General features: G+C 37.0%; 2 protein-coding genes and 1 pseudogene across 3 annotated transcripts; 1 reads left to right on the top strand and 2 right to left on the bottom strand.

Moving 5' to 3' along the window:
- Positions 1-391: 391 nt before the first annotated feature.
- LOC149500835 (uncharacterized) lies at positions 392-3614 on the bottom strand (annotated as a pseudogene).
- A 3457-nt stretch (positions 3615-7071) lies between these two features.
- Positions 7072-11995, top strand: CSP12 (chemosensory protein 12). Of its 2 annotated transcripts, XM_089735450.1 has the most exons (4): positions 7072-7220; positions 8416-8614; positions 9303-9429; positions 11829-11995. In XM_089735450.1, exons 2-4 carry the CDS (start codon positions 8419-8421, stop codon positions 11908-11910), a joined length of 405 nt encoding a protein of 134 aa, XP_089591576.1. In that variant the 5' UTR covers positions 7072-7220; positions 8416-8418; the 3' UTR covers positions 11911-11995. The 2 variants fall into 2 exon arrangements, with proteins under 2 accessions (XP_089591576.1, XP_089591577.1); XM_089735451.1 differs by lacking the exon at positions 11829-11995 and having other exon boundaries at positions 9303-9433.
- LOC114243296 (uncharacterized) lies at positions 11936-14364 on the bottom strand. Its single transcript, XM_028174736.2, has 3 exons — positions 13843-14364; positions 12662-12788; positions 11936-12443 (listed from the first exon to the last, which is right to left on the bottom strand). The coding sequence occupies exons 1-3, from the start codon at positions 14132-14134 to the stop codon at positions 12287-12289; spliced, it is 576 nt and encodes a 191-aa protein (XP_028030537.2). The 5' UTR covers positions 14135-14364; the 3' UTR covers positions 11936-12286.
- Between the last annotated feature and the right edge of the window lie 1430 nt (positions 14365-15794).

The following is a 15794-nucleotide window of genomic DNA, read 5'->3' as shown; positions in this document are numbered from 1 at the left end:
GAAGCGAGCAACCGTATTCCGCGTGTCCAACGAGGTCATTTTCCATCCTCGCTCATGGTATGGTTGGGAGTTTCTTATTGGGGCTTAACAGAGGTACATTTTTGTGAGAAAGGTGTAAAAACGAATGCAGTTGTGTATCAAAATATGGTCCTGACGAACCTTGTGGAACCTGTTTCTCATATCATGTTCAATAACAGGCACTGGGTATTCCAACAAGATTCGGCGCCAGCTCATAGAGCGAAGACCAACAAGACTGGCTGGCAGCGCGTGAAATCGACTTCATCCGGCACGAAGACTGGCCCTCCTCCAGTCCAGATTTGAATCCGTTAGATTACAAAATATGGCAACACTTGGAGGAAAAGGCGTGCTCAAAGCCTCATCCCAATTTGGAGTCACTCAAGACATCCTTGATTAAGGCAGCCGCCGATATTGACATGGACCTCGTTCGTGCTGCGATAGACGACTGGCCGCGCAGATTGAAGGCCTGAATTCAAAATCACGGAGGTCATTTTGAATAAACTTTAGTGTCATAAGAATCTATGTTTTGTTAAGTTAATTTTGGTATATGAATGGTTACATAATGAATAAACTTGTTTCAATTATTTTACATTAAACATGTGACAGAATTTATGACCTGACTAGGTATGTATGCAGATTTGTATATTTTCATATTTTATATACATGTTTTGTAAAGGACTATCCAACTTACGAGGCATTGCGGGTTTTGTGTAACTCCTTAGAATTCACACAGTTTAAATACATTTAGAATTTTTAGGCGGTTGCAATGAAAAATTGATTCTTTTTAATGCATTTTTATTAGTTCATACATATGTTTATATGGATGTCAAGGAATCTTTGCCCGTGATTTTGAAACCCTTTAAGACTTCGGATTAACTCAAAATTTTGCGTACTTATCAAGGATCGATGACAATTCAATATTTTAAACAGTTAGATCCCTTGTTTACTTTCGGCAATCAAAACAACAAATTCATTTGAGCGCCTTCTTTTTTTCACTTAGCAAATTGGTTGGTTCTAGGTTCTTCCATATTGTGTTCAGGACTACAGTGTAAAACCATCATTTTGTGGTAGTGTTGATACATCTAAAGCTTCTAGGTCAATTACATTTGTATTTAAGCTCAATCAAAACACTTGAGTCAATAGAAATAATTTCACTAATCAGGGAACTATCATCAGTCTCAATGGGTTCAAGGCAATTTTGTTTTCTCGTTTCACTGAGAAATAAACTCGGAAGAGTATCCATAATTTGAGCCAGATCTCTCTCTTGAGTCAAACTACCTTGATTAAAAGACATTTTACCAGCTTTCAGTCTTTGGTCTGTTTCAATATTGAGTTTCTGATCTTGCGTTTGAAAGTTAGATGCATGACTGGTGTTCTCAAGAACTTTGAAGTCTTCTAAAACTAATGAGTTTTGATCTTATTCGAGCAAAATATGTGTTTTCGGAGAATGACAGTTACATAGACCGCGTCGGTCACCGCAAAAACAACTCAGTTGCCTGTAAAATAGAGTATTTTGCCCTCCTGACATAATTTGATGTAACTTCATGGTTTCAGGAGCAGGCCGAATGTTGCTTGGTATAAGATGTTTCATATTGCTCATGTCATTATCAGTTATGAAAAAACATTTTACTGATTGCATGCTCTTTTCAAGGTGTTGGTGAGCATGTTCAGCATCTATTATATCGTAACAATAAGACACGTGTTTGTCCAATCGACGTTTAACTGCTCCACCGATTCCCATGACCATGACCACTCTCCGAAAATGACCAAGTATAGTAAACAGCGTTAATTCTGTTTGCAAAAAGGTTGCTTAAAAAAAAATTTTTTTTTTGCCTATATTGACTACACGGACCATCGGAAAAAATGAATTACTTCTATGTTTGGATACAACTGGTTTGCGAATTCTAGAACGGGTAGTAAATGTGCCCAGGCAGCTTTGGGTTCATGGCAAGTATTATTAGATATGGTGACGAATGATTGTGATTTACTTTTGGCTGCAGTGGGGTCCTCACATATGCAAGTTAGCGAATAGACTTAGTTCTGCAGCGTTTGCGGTAAAAAAAAATACGAACGTATACTGATGAAGATACGGCACGTCTAGTTTATTTCAGTTATTTTCATAGTATTATGTCCTATGGCATTTTGCTATGGGGCAATGCTGCCGATGTCGAAACGATTTTCATCCTGCAGAAGAGGGCTATTCGTGCTATTTATAATATGCACCCGAGGGAATCCTTGAGGGACAAATTTAAGGAAATCAAAATTGTAACTTTAGCGTCCCAATACATTTTTGAAAATTTATTGTACGTGCGTAAAAACATTGTAGAATTCCCAAGAGTCTGCGATTTGCATAATGTGAACACTAGGAACAAACATAGGCTTGCGTTGCCGGCGGCTCGAATTAAGAAAATAAGCAACTCTTTCAGGGGGCTGGGTGTACAACTTTTCAACAAAATCCCACAAAACGTTCAACTACTACCTGTTCATAGATTTAAGAAAACTGTCAAGGAACGTTTGTGCAACAAGGCATATTATAAAGTTAAGGATTTTTTACTAGATGGCACTACTTACGTGGGATTGAGGCGTTCGCTCCTGGCCTTTTCATTTTTCATTATTATTATTATTTATTTGAATTGTATTTTTTTAACTTGTTTTTTCGTATAATGTAAATATGTTTTCTTATTTAAAAAAAAAAAGAAACTATTTGACAAAATCCAAAAAAAAAAAAAAAAAGGCCGCTGAGTTTGTTTCGCCGGTTCTTCTCAGGACTGTGGCTTTTTTTGGAACCGGTGGCAGAGTTAACATTTTCTTTTACATTTTGACATTCAACAAGTGTGTTTTTGATGACATCCAAGTTGAAATAAATGATTTTGAATTTGAATTTGAATTTTTGAAGTATATCATGCCACAATGTAAAGATATATTGTTTTTTGAAGCTCCAAAATGCATTGCTTGCATTTCTGAACCAAGCTTACATTCGTAGTGCTCACTGAAATCGCACAAGATGGCTATTTCATTATCATGTAACCCATTAATGCATTTTAGATATTCACTCTGCTGGTGCCTCCAATTATAAATATGGGATTTAAACGATGGAAGTTATTTTTGAAACTCAGAAACTAGGGTTTCCACTATTTGTTTTTTATATTGTTTTGAATATTTTTTGGTAACAATTGCCCGATTTTGTATAGCTATGACTTATTCTTTCCCACTTGAACCAGGTAATATCATCTTCCAGTTTTTCGACTTTGTATTGAAGCACAGGAGTTTTGCATTCATCACATTTACTATACATACAGGTGTACGACTTCCTATCACAGGTTGTTTGGGTAATTACGTCTTCTAGATTTGTATAACTTAAAATATATATATTTTTTAAAGGCAGCAAACATATTTTCTACTATACTATGTTTTATGCATAAACATATCTCTCTATTGGTAACCGTGGGTGATAAAATATAAAACGGCTTGTATCTAAAAAAGCTTGTATAACTGTACTTTCCTCCTTCTTTTTTGTAAATATTTTACAAGTTTGTTAATGTGTCTGTCAGGTACCATAACTGCATCTTTTTTTTACTCTTGTTCTTTCTTTTCATGTTTTCCCGCTGTACATCTACTTATGTCATCCCTGTTATAAAATGTCTCGATATCTTTTGGAATATTACACTAAATATTTAGTTACGTCCATAACTGCTACACTTTTGCATTCTGATTAGTTGCTATATTTTTTTAACAGTCGTTTCTCTTTTTAGGTATTTGCTTGTTGATAAACTGTTTTTAAAGAATATTCTAATACTTCTTGATGTGCTTGCAGCTTCTCAATTTCGCGATTCTTTGTTTCGTGTAAAAGTTTTTCGCGGTAATAACGTTTGCGGCTGCTTTCTAACATCCTGTGTAATTTATGTATTTTATCTAAAGCTTTCTTGTAATTAGCGCGCAAATTTTGATATCTTCGTCGATATAAGTTGCTTTTTTTTTTTTTTTTTCCACAGGAGAAAATCGCCGGATCCCCACCCGCGCGGCAGGTGGGGTATGTGGGAGTTGAACCTCACTAAAAACTCCTGCCGCTCACAACCGGCGCCCTACCTCGGACCGGGCCGGAGCCCAGTCGGGGCTATTGAAACGGCGGGACAGGGTTGACGCAGAGCACATTACATCCATCCCACCGTCCCACGGACGCCGGACCGGTGGCCGCCAGCGACACGACCACCGGTTCCCTCGTTCAGCGGGCCGAGAGCCCGCTTTGATGGCGCCGCGTTACACCTTCCCCCAAAGCGGTCGGGGGAACGCGGTCTACCATCACCCGGCTTCCTATTGCGGGTGGGCGTGCAAAGCACGCCACCCCACGTCTGGGTCTCTCCCCGCACAAAACGGGTGGGACCCCTAGCTCTTAGGGGGCCAGGTCACGGATACGACCCCGGTCCCGACCCCCTGCTCGGCGGCGGCGGGTTTCTGCGTAGTGAGGAGAGCTTTCCCTCACTCGCCCCGCCGCCTCCTTCTGCGAGATGGTGCACTCGCAGAAGTCGAGCATAGCCTTCCGAAATAAGTTGCTTACGTGAGTTTGGGTTTTCAACGGTTCTCTTGTCGGTTTTAATTTTTCTTTATTACTTTTTTTAAGTTTTATTTTCCTCTTGTCGTCTCTCCATAATTTTCGTTGTTTTATCTTTTCTTCTTCTGTAAGTTCTGATATCTTTTTCCGATTCTTTTTTAATCTTGCCAACTGGCGCTGGACTTCATATTTTTCAGAATTTTCCTTTAATTTTCCGCGATATCGCTTCGCTCTTTCTGCTGCGGTAAGCGCCATTCTCTACCGACGAAATAATACTTTATACTATTTTATATATCTTCTATTTTCTATCTACTATCTTCTATCTATCTTTATAATGCTTCATCATCATCATCATTTCAGCCTATCGCCGTCCACTGCTGAACATAGGCCTCTCCAATAGATTTCCAGTGCGACCGGTCCATTGCCACCTGCATCGAACGAGACCCAGCGCTTTTTACTAGGTCGTCGGTCCATCTAGTAAAAATAATGCTTACTGAACATGAAATCTGAAACATGAAATGTATAATTTTTTGTAGTAAAATTGGATAATAAGTAGTCTATAGCAATTTTTACAGTCAATTTAGATTCAAATCCAATGAGTCGTCACGGGTATTACGTGCGTACAAACAAACAATACAAATTTTACCTCTTATCAAAATTAGGTAATACGTAGGGAAGTATCAATTATTATTACAAGATTAAATATTTCGTTGTACACTAAGCTTTATAATTCAAGTTCGTCACGATTTTATTCCGGTAGTATGTCACATGACACTTTAAAATTAAAAATAACTAATACTCTGTTAAATTAACTTATTTTTAGTTTTATTAATCTAATATAGGTTAGTTTATGTTTTAAATACACTATGGCAAAGTAAAGAAAATTGGTTTATTTACCTTTTAAATAACTGTCACTATCCAGAAAACTTTTTCTGCACGCCGAAGACACCAACACTTTCGTCACAGATTTTGTCGCAACTAACGTTTAAATAGTAATGGCGGTATCAAAATACGATCACAATGTTGTTAGGAAAGTAGAAAAAACACAAATTAGTAGATTTTGTCTTATGTAAGATATCAAATTCGCCGTGACAATACCGGATTTTCTGGTACTATACCTAATATATACTACTATATTTTCGTAGGACAACATTAATTTATGATATTTCTTTAAAATAACCATAAATTAATCACATAAAGACCAAAAACACACTTTTAGACATAAAGACATTATGTTCGAACATCTAAACATACTCAAAGTTCAATAGTCTACAAGTAAGTAGTATTCGAAATCTCCGAGGGCACCGTGGAACACACGAAATCTTCAGCTCCTGTGGTGCTTTTTTTTAAATATAAATATATCTATCGTCTTTTTATGGTGTTTTACAATTTAACTTGATTTTAAAATGTCTGCTTTAATCATATAACATTTTACATCTACATGTGCCATATAAAAAAACAAAAATAAAAATGTTTGAAGTTGTGGTACAGTCCGATTTTGCTAGGGTCATTTTTTTTTTTAAAAACACCTAGATAATGATTTAGTCAGCACCTTGGGAATTCTCCAAACGAAAACTTTTTCTTAAAAAGTAATGGTCACTGTTTGAGGATGTAGTGGCAGTATGATCAATCACAGCTCTCTACCAGATAAGTGGAACAACAGACGGTATATAAATAACAAGATCTGAAATTAGAAGTTTTGGATCATTCACCGTACTCACCGAACAACTTCTTGGCATTAATATAAATACTTCTTGGCTCACTACTCATAAAACCAAGGGTGAGACTCCGAGCGAGTCCGTTACGTGCATATAGCAGCATATCGACGAAATCATATATAATTATAATACAATAATATGTGATAAAATAGAGTTGATGGTGATCTTCTTGATGAGGTGTGGAGGTGGTGCGCGGTAGACGCCTCCCCCGGCGCCATCTTGTTGCACTTTTTTTCCTTACTACTTATTCCAACTATCTAAATTAAATTACTAACTAACAGGGAGCGATCGAATATTCTCTATTGGTGGGCGGAGAAAAGGTAGTTTGTTTTCTGACGTACCGCCCGGTTCCAACGACTTGTAACCTCGCCCGCGAAGTTCGCGGGAAGCAGGCCTCAGCTGCGTAAGAGATACGGGAAAGAATATACAGGTACATACGTCTTATTGATAGTTGGCTTAGTCCTGACCGGGAACCTGGAAGCCAAGATCGGCCGGAGAAGGAATCTCGAATGGCGAGATGCCGCTAAAACCTTATTGGCGTGGGCGATCATATTCAACGCCCGGTCAACCTCGACCCCCAGGTACCGGACGCTGAATCTACACTCGTTAACCTCGTTAACATTAACCTCTTTACTATTTACGAAATTAAAAAAATTATAGATCAGGGTGACCGAAAAGTTTTATTATGAAACATCACAAGAATATAAGAGATCTATCGCGAAATTAAATGGGTATATTTACTACACGGAAACAATTGAATTTTTCTTATTTTCATGCATTATATACAATCAACTATCGTTAGTTCTAACGATGATTGTGAACCACTTATTTATAAAATATAAAAGGATTTTTTTTGAATTGTACTGTTCAGTCCGCTACATTACAAAACAAAAGAGTTCACCTAAGAAATTATTAAATCTGATACTATTATACTGGTAAGTGGATACTAACACTTAATATTTAATATTAATATATATTTAGCTAGAGCCAGAGCTATGTGGCTTTGAAATTTTACTCCAATTTTTATTTATATTTTACTCCACGTTTTTACCATCTCGCCTTTGTTTGTTAATTTATTGTATGTAAAATAAATGTTAAATGCAGAATATTCGGGTAATATAACCGCAGAAGGTAATTTTATCTATATACATATATATAAATATATATATATATATTTCTGTACGGGTTCAGAAAACTCTGATTTAACCCTTTAAAGAAACAGATACATATTCATTTCAGTTTTTGCAGGGCGGGAGGAGGCAGTTAGGTAATTTAAATGAGACTTTAAGATCATGCGTTAGGGAGAGTGGCGGAATTCAAGTTTTAATGTCCACGGGCCGTGAGTTTTCTTTATTTAGAAAGAGTTTTTGTATTTGGGAATAAAGGTGTCACGAAATTCTTATTATATAATTATACTAGCTACCCGCCCTCGCTTCGCTTCGGAAACTGTAATTTATTATTGATTTCTCTACTATTTAATGGTTGTTATTATACATATAAACCTTCCTCTTCAATCACTCTATCTATTAAAAAAAACGCATCAAAATCCGTTGCGTAGTTTTAAAGATTTAAGCATACATAGGGATATAGGGACAGAGTAAGCGACTTAGTTTTATACTATGTAGTGATTATACGAATATTAAACTAAATTAATCTTTTCCGATTTTTTTGTCTGGTATACACAATCTGTTTTTTCTTTGGAACGCGCTCCTTCTTGAGATCAGCACGAGTACCGATCGTTCGGTGTTCAAATCAGAGTTAAGTTTTTAGATAAATTATGTATTTTGTTTATATATTTGGGTGTCTTGAGTATATATTTTTTTTTATTGCCCTTGTAGGCAGACGAGCATACGGCCCACCTGATGGTGAGTGGTTACCGTCGCCCATGGACTTCAGCAATGCCAGGGGCAGAGCCAAGCCGCTGCCTACCATATCCGTATATATTATTTGAATTGATATTCTAAGTTAATAAACATAGTTTTTATGGTTGTAGAGTAGGTATCGATTTTTCCATTAATTTATCAATCTACTACGTTCTTTTTCGCGTCACCCTCGATTATCTGATAAAATGAAAAAAAAGGTTTACTATTTTAATTCATTAATTTTACATTTAATTACTTTTTTTTTCAGAAAATGTTTATGCTCTTCATAATTTCCTTCATAATCGTCCCGGTGCTTAAATGTTGCGGCACAGAAACTTCAACTTACACAACTCAGTACGATGAGGTCGATATAAAGGAAATTATGGGCAACGAACGCTTGTTGGTAGCTTATATCGGCTGCTTGCTAGACAAAAATCCCTGCACCCCGGAAGGAAAGGAATTGAAGCGTAAGTGACGTTGCGGTTTCGGTCTAGAATAACACCACCCCATTTCTAATCGTCGGTATCCTAAAAAGCTACTAAGGAACTCAATGGGGTAGAGCGCCGGCTGTGAGCGGCAGGAGTTATTAGTGAGGTACAACTCCCACATACCTGCCGCGCGGGTGGGGATCCGGCAATTTTCCAATGTGGAAAAAACAAGGAACTCAACGGCCTATTTTTGTTGCGAATCAGTCCCGCGTTCCAGTTTGAAGCCGTTGGGTAATACAATTGAACCTTCAGCCTAATGTTTCGGGTTGAGCTTCGTTATTCATATGGCGTAACTATAATGTGGTAGGGCTAGTAAAATGCCACGGACTAGGCCGAGATCCCGCTAACGTTGATGTCGAAGTGATTATGTAAAAGTATCAAATTATCAAGCGTTTCATGATACATTTACACGTCTCAAAATCTGAAGATCACCGCAAAGGGTTTGGTCGATGTGGCACTTTGAGAGTGCCGTATGTGGCATAATATGTCGTGTATGGCATATGATCTATATTTTGAATTATTTATAATATAATACATTCATGAAAGGATTGTAGATAAATAATTAATAATTATTGTAAATTAACACCAAGACAATCGCATGGCCGCATCTACCTATATTACGTATTTTGATCATTTATCAGTCTAGTATCGACCTATTTTCATATAGGAAATATTCCGGATGCTTTACAAAGCGACTGCAATAAATGTAGCGACAAACAACGGGAGAACGCCGACGCTTGGATTGAATTTATGATAGACAACCGTCCAGAAGATTGGACAAAGCTTGAAGAAAGGTAAACAAAAACTCTCGACTCGAGCATTTGAATTATCGTTCTATAGACTTAGAGATAATTAGATATCGTCGCTGTCAAACCAAAATCTGCTATGTGCAAAAATTCTTTGAATTAACAAGTACAAACCTTTTCGTATAAAATTTTATATGAAGGTGAATTTTTAAGAACTATATCTATTGTAGCTCTATAGATAAATATTAAAGCTATAGACACATAACAGTTTTTCTATATGGTGGATAGGGCTGTGAAATATACGAAAGGTCAAAAAGTTAAAATCTCAAAAAGTGCACATAGCAGATTTTGGTTTAACAACGACGATATAACAGTTTATGCACAGCCTTCTCACTGCTGCAATGCGTCACCAAACAATGACTATTGCGGCTCCGACATTCCTCAAAAGACTTGATTGACTTGACTCGCAAGGCTCCCGGTTCCGACGGTATATCCAAGCGCGTTATTAAACTTCTACCCATCCTACTCATCGTGATGTTGGCATCTATTTTCAATGCCGCTATGGCGAACTGTATCTTTCCCGCGGTATGGAAAGAAACGGACGTTATCGGCATACATAAACCCGGTAAACCAAAAAATCATCCGACGAGCTACCGCCCGATTAGCCTCCTCATGTCTCTAGGCAAACTGTATACACATATAAAATCAGTCCGTGACCGTGCCGCGGTTATTCTCGGTAGACTCTACCCCATGATGTGTAAGCGGAGTAAAATGTCCCTTCGGAACAAGGTGACACTTTACAAAACTTGCATAAGGCCCGTCATGACTTACGCGAGTGTGGTGTTCGCTCACGCTGCCCGCACACACATAGACATTCTCCAATCTCTACAATCCCGCTTTTGCAGGTTAGCCGTCGGAGCTCCGTGGTTCGTGAGGAACGTTGACCTACACGACGACCTGGGCCTCGAATCTATCCAGAAATACATGAAGTCAGCGTCGGAACGGTACTTCGATAAGTCTATGCGTCATAATAATCGCCTTATCGTTGCCGCCGCTGACTACTCCCCGAATCCTGATCACGCAGGAGCCAGTCACCGTCGACGCCCTAGACACGTCCTTGCGGATCCATCAGATCCAATAACCTTTGCACTAGACGCCTTCAGCTCTAATACTAGGAGCAGGCTTAGGGACCTCGGTAACCGTACTCGTCGAACTCGACAAAGAGTTCGCCGTGCAACCTAACCCATGAATCAGCTCGCTGAGTTTCTCGCCGGATCTTCTCAGCGGGTCGCGATTCCGATCCGGTAGTAGATTCATTCGCGAAGCAGCTACTCTTGAGCTGTTAGGTCTCCTTCGGAGGCGCTCGGGTAGCTGTTAGCAAATCCCACCCCTCCTGGCTGAGCCTTTGCTCGCCCACCTGTCCTGATGAAACTGGAAAGGCCTCCGGGCCACCAGTAATCCTTCAATCATAAAAAAAAAAAACATTTCTCAACTTAACACAAATCTCCTTCAGCGGTAGGGAGTTGTTGAACTCGTAAGGATCAACCGAGAAGCAGTCATGCGTTCCGGTCTGAAGGTTGGGGCAGCCTTTTCACTATAGAACTGAGACTTAGAATGTCTCAAGCTCAGGGCGTTTACGCTGTCGATGGCTATTTGCTCCGGTAACTATTTAACACCAGGTGGACCATGAGCTTGTTCTCTTGTATAAGCAAAAAAATAATAATTATTATATACAAACAACATTTGCAATAACACAACAGTGATCGCTCATTGATCTCTACATAATTTTTCAAGTGAATCTGCAACAACGCATTTGAGCGGTCGCACGAGACTTCGGAGCAATTTATAATGGCCGGAATAGGCCTATTGAGTAAATAAATGAAAAGGAACAAATTCACCAAATTATATAGCAGAAAGTATTCAAAACAACATTGCTTGAAAAACATGTTGACAATTGCTAATACGTATTATTCCTCTGGTTTAGTGCTCCAGAGTAGACTATAGCCTTTAAAGCCAACCCTAAATTTTATGTAATTGTAAAGTCGCATCCAAAAACCGCTTTTTACACGCTTTATGTTAGCTTCACTTGTATGTATGTTTGTAACTGACTCCTTTAGACGCGATTTTGACCCACTTTAAACGGCCAGGTTTCATCTAAACTTTTTAGATTTATCGAGGACCGATGACAATACACGAATTTGATAAGATTATTCCATTATTCAATTTGTAAAATAAGATTTTTGCCAATTTATATAGTTAATTATATAATAAACCCCATGCTTTTTTTTAAATAAAATATATTTTTTACACTATTTTCAATTTAAATTTATTAAAATTTATTTTTCTATTTTTTAGTTGAATTTTATGTAAAGCGTGTTTTTTTTAGTTTTTTAAACTATTATTGCAATATATTTATGATATATCTAAGACGATACTTTCCCTTTTAGATACAACCCAGACGGCAGCTACAGGACCAAATATTTGGAGAGCAAACACAACGCCACAAGCAATGTTGATGAATCTAAATAAGGAGTAAAATAAAAAAAGATAAATGTATAATGGAAATTTAATTTTATTCATCAAGGGCTCTAAATAAACTTAAATTGTAAAACAATATTTTTACTTTTTCTTAAATTATTACATTAATAACTAATCATAACTTAACTATCTTATTGTGTCTAGTAGGTTCATGTAAAAGCATTAAAAGATGATGAAATGTTCTCTCCTACGTTCTATTTTATGCTAAATATTACAGATAAATAAAAATCTCGTTCAATAAATAGCGAAATATTTCAAAATAAGAACTCTTTGAAGAATACAAGCTCCTTTACGGGTACTAGATACCATTACACTATAGTACATTGACAAAAATCCGAAAATAAATATTAATAACATTTTTTTTTTTTTATATTTTCACCGCCGCGTGTCGTTTGACTCTTACATTAAACCCAGGTAAAGTGAATTTGCTTTTAGATGTTATTTCTTCTGGGCGCCCCTTTGTTTTAAGTTTAACGTCTTCAATCTTGACACGTTTCTTACGTGGAATACTTAATAATGCTGACCTATATTTTAAACAAGTAAAATCACTTATCGAAAATGACATATTTTTCGTAGTATTAATTCATCACCACACATAAAACATACATACATAGGTACATTATGTGATAAATATTCTACGTTAGAGGTGTAGTTCTCCGCAAAAATTTCCCACGTATAAATAAGGCTTAATGTTAAATAACCCTATCCAAGTATTCTTTGGATTCGTTTGATATCATCGTACCTAGTGAGGAACATTTTCCAAGCGACGGAGTCGTGTGCCATCATAGAAGCAATTGTTCTTCCCGCGACTTCTTTCTCTCTTTGAGTACATTTTTCGCAATTGTTTTTTAAGGCTTGAATCAACAGACCTGTAATTCAAAAAGAGAAAATAAAAAACTATCAGATAAGATAGAGTTTGTATACAATATTCACGAACTCTAGACTTTTCTTTTTTTTCTACCTATTCTGATAGCCTTTAGAGGCTATTTCAGCTTCTCCTTGACGTGTAGATGAGCTCACGGGGCTCAAACCGGGTGTGGGTTAAATATCAGTATTTACCAATGGCTACTCCATCCATCAAACCGAAAGGCATTACCACTTCTGGGTAAAAATATTCAAGATGTTGATACCATAGAAAATAAAAACACTAAATTAAAGTTTAATGTATAATATTTTGCGAGCTTTAATGAATCCAAAGTGAATTTGCCAACATAAAATATTTTTTTTGAGAATGCTGCGCGGCACTATAAACTCCTATCTTACAGTGGCCACCTCGAATTATATATCTGATCCTGGCGACGGGACAACGCAAAGCCGCCCAAAATATGTCCTATCGGATCCTTCGAATTCAATTTCGGTGCTTTCAAGTACTCCAAACACCGGTCTCAGTCTCGTAGAACTCGTCGAATGCAACGAGGAATCGCCGTACAACATAGACACAAACTATTGAGTTTCTTGCCGGATTTTCTCAATGATTTGTGATTCCGATTCGGTGGTAGTTTGAGTGAATCACTCACTGGCTTTCTAAGGCTATTGTTAGCAAACGCTACCAGGTTGAGCCGCGCGAACTCACCTGCCAAACCGCGAGTAGTTAGAATAGACCTTGGGCTACCAAAAATTATACCCAATCGCAATATCAAAAAAACATATTAACAAATAATCTGATTGAGAATGAAAAAGGCACTCCAAATTCCGGTTCAGTACCGACGAATAAATAATTTAGTCTTATGTCCTAAAATTAACCAACCCGTCAACAAATACTTAATTCAATGAAAGTAAATCAATTAAAATACAATTGACCTTAGGTGCAAATAACAAAAACAATGGATATTGTAATCGACATGAATAAGTTTTAATTTAATTCAGCTATATTACCATAATAATAGTGGTAAATACTTGTACAGTATTAAAGATAATAGGTACCTTTTGTTTGCAACATTTCCTTTGAACAGTAACGGTCCACAGACATTAAACATTTTACGTCCTGCGAGGGCAGGGGAGCTATAGCTTCATTTAAATTCACTCGGCTCTTCAGCATACTAGATTTCTCAGCATCGCTGACTGCCTGATTGATGATGGTCATGTCCTCGTCCCCGTATATCACACTGTAACCTACGCTCTTCACACCATCGCTATAACTTCTATCTATTCCAGGCGCTGTTATTTCGGACGACGCGACCGATATGAATAATAATATTACGAATTTCGAAGACATATTACTCGTTCAATCTAATGAATGTTTCTGAACAGAATTGATATAGTTTGGGCTGCTGTTGTACGGCGCGTGTTAAGCAACCACGCGTGGCCTGTCGTTAATTATTTGCGGACAGTTTATAATCATGTTGTTCCGAAAGTCAGACGTTGTGAACTGATAAAATTCTTTTGAACTGTCATGAAAATTCACTGGACTACATAGTAAGTATATATATTTCTGTATGTAGGTATTTCTGTTTTCTATTTCCATTAATAATGTAGGTATATGCGTAACTGATAAATACACAATATAATAATGACTTCTGATTTCGAGATTGTGATGTTTAAGGACCTTGATAGGTATTTGAGGGCTGGCTTTTGCAGCTCGATATCCACACGCACTTTTTGCACGCCATTTCTTAATGGATGATAGGTCACGGGTTAGTGTAACCATCTAATGTAATTAATGAAAAGGTTATTTTTTTAACAAAATCAGTAAATTATACGCTGCTTAAGGGAATCGTCTTCGTATCATAACGTAATGGACAACGAGTAGGTATTCGTTAACTAAGTAAACTTTAAATAGCTTTGGAGTTTATCTGTTCTTACTCGTATGTCTTAAGCGCAGGTATTTATTTTATCTAAATCGAAGGGAGCTTGCGGACTTGAAGGATCCATACTGTGTATTGCTTGTCAAAACAAAATTTAGTCGATAAAAATGTTGAATACCCCTGGAAAGCGTGAGCATTCGGGGCGCGTAGAACCGTCAACAAACAACCTTCATCCTCACGGCGTATTAAGAATTCGTAAATAGTAAATGTTTGTGGTTCAATGCCGTGTTGGATTAATTCTGATATTGGAATTAATGTAACAGGTTTGAAGTTAGTCATTAATGACCTTAATATCAATGTCAGGTCTGCTAATTTGTTAAGACTCCAAGTCATGCTCCGATAAGTACTAAAAATATTATTTACAAACATAAACACACACTAAACTGAAGACAATTTTAATTCATGACAAAAAAAGAATCTTAATAAACCTAAAATAACAAAGAGGTCAAGAGATATTTCATTAAATAAATTATTGTTGTTCGAATTTGCTCAACCTCGACATTTCAGACTTTCTAACATTATGTATAAAATAAATTTGTTTGTATTATGTATGTATGCTATGTATGCTTATTACCATTTAATCGTTCCTGTCAATAAAACGGTACCAATAGAACTGAATTGCAGATAAGTAGAGAACGCACCGTTTTCTTTTTAAATATATTAGAAACATTAAAACATGAAAAGCATTTTAATACTCTTTATACGTTGCTCATCGACTTAAAGTTTACGTAAATTCTGTTCTTTTTTTTTTTAACTTAAGAGCTGATATTAAATTGTTGGTACTTTAACAGGAAACTAGCCCGCCATCTTAAAACACGAGGTCTCAATGATGTTGTAACTTCAAACCGGAAAACATGGCCGAAATAGATGACATATAACACACATCACATCACATGACCTCTCAACGGGCTGTAAATCAAAATATCTCAATGAAATTTATAAAAAGGAATCTCAATGTAAAGCCGTTTTGACGTAAAGGATAAAACGCCTTGTAATTGTAACGAGCAATCCGTCTATACTGATGTTCAAATCCCGGAAGCAACAATAAATCTAGTGAAATAAAGGTTCAGA

The sequence above is a fragment of the Bombyx mandarina genome, chromosome 19, assembly GCF_030267445.1.
Source record: "Bombyx mandarina strain Sakado chromosome 19, ASM3026744v2".
Classification (NCBI taxonomy): domain Eukaryota; kingdom Metazoa; phylum Arthropoda; class Insecta; order Lepidoptera; family Bombycidae; genus Bombyx; species Bombyx mandarina.
The sequence above is the reverse complement of the archived record's forward strand: the minus strand, read 5'-3'. Positions and strand labels throughout refer to the sequence as shown.

Coding starts and splice junctions, on each gene's coding strand:
- CSP12 (XM_089735450.1), top strand. CDS start 8,419: ATGTTTATGCTCTTCATAATTTCCTTCATAATCGTCCCGGTGCTTAAA. Junction 8,615..9,302: donor GGAAGGAAAGGAATTGAAGC/GTAAGTGACGTT, acceptor ATTTTCATATAG/GAAATATTCCGGATGCTTTA. Junction 9,430..11,828: donor TGGACAAAGCTTGAAGAAAG/GTAAACAAAAAC, acceptor TTTCCCTTTTAG/ATACAACCCAGACGGCAGCT.
- LOC114243296 (XM_028174736.2), bottom strand. CDS start 14,134: ATGTCTTCGAAATTCGTAATATTATTATTCATATCGGTCGCGTCGTCC. Junction 12,789..13,842: donor GGAAATGTTGCAAACAAAAG/GTACCTATTATC, acceptor TTTGAATTACAG/GTCTGTTGATTCAAGCCTTA. Junction 12,444..12,661: donor TGGAAAATGTTCCTCACTAG/GTACGATGATAT, acceptor TTTAAAATATAG/GTCAGCATTATTAAGTATTC.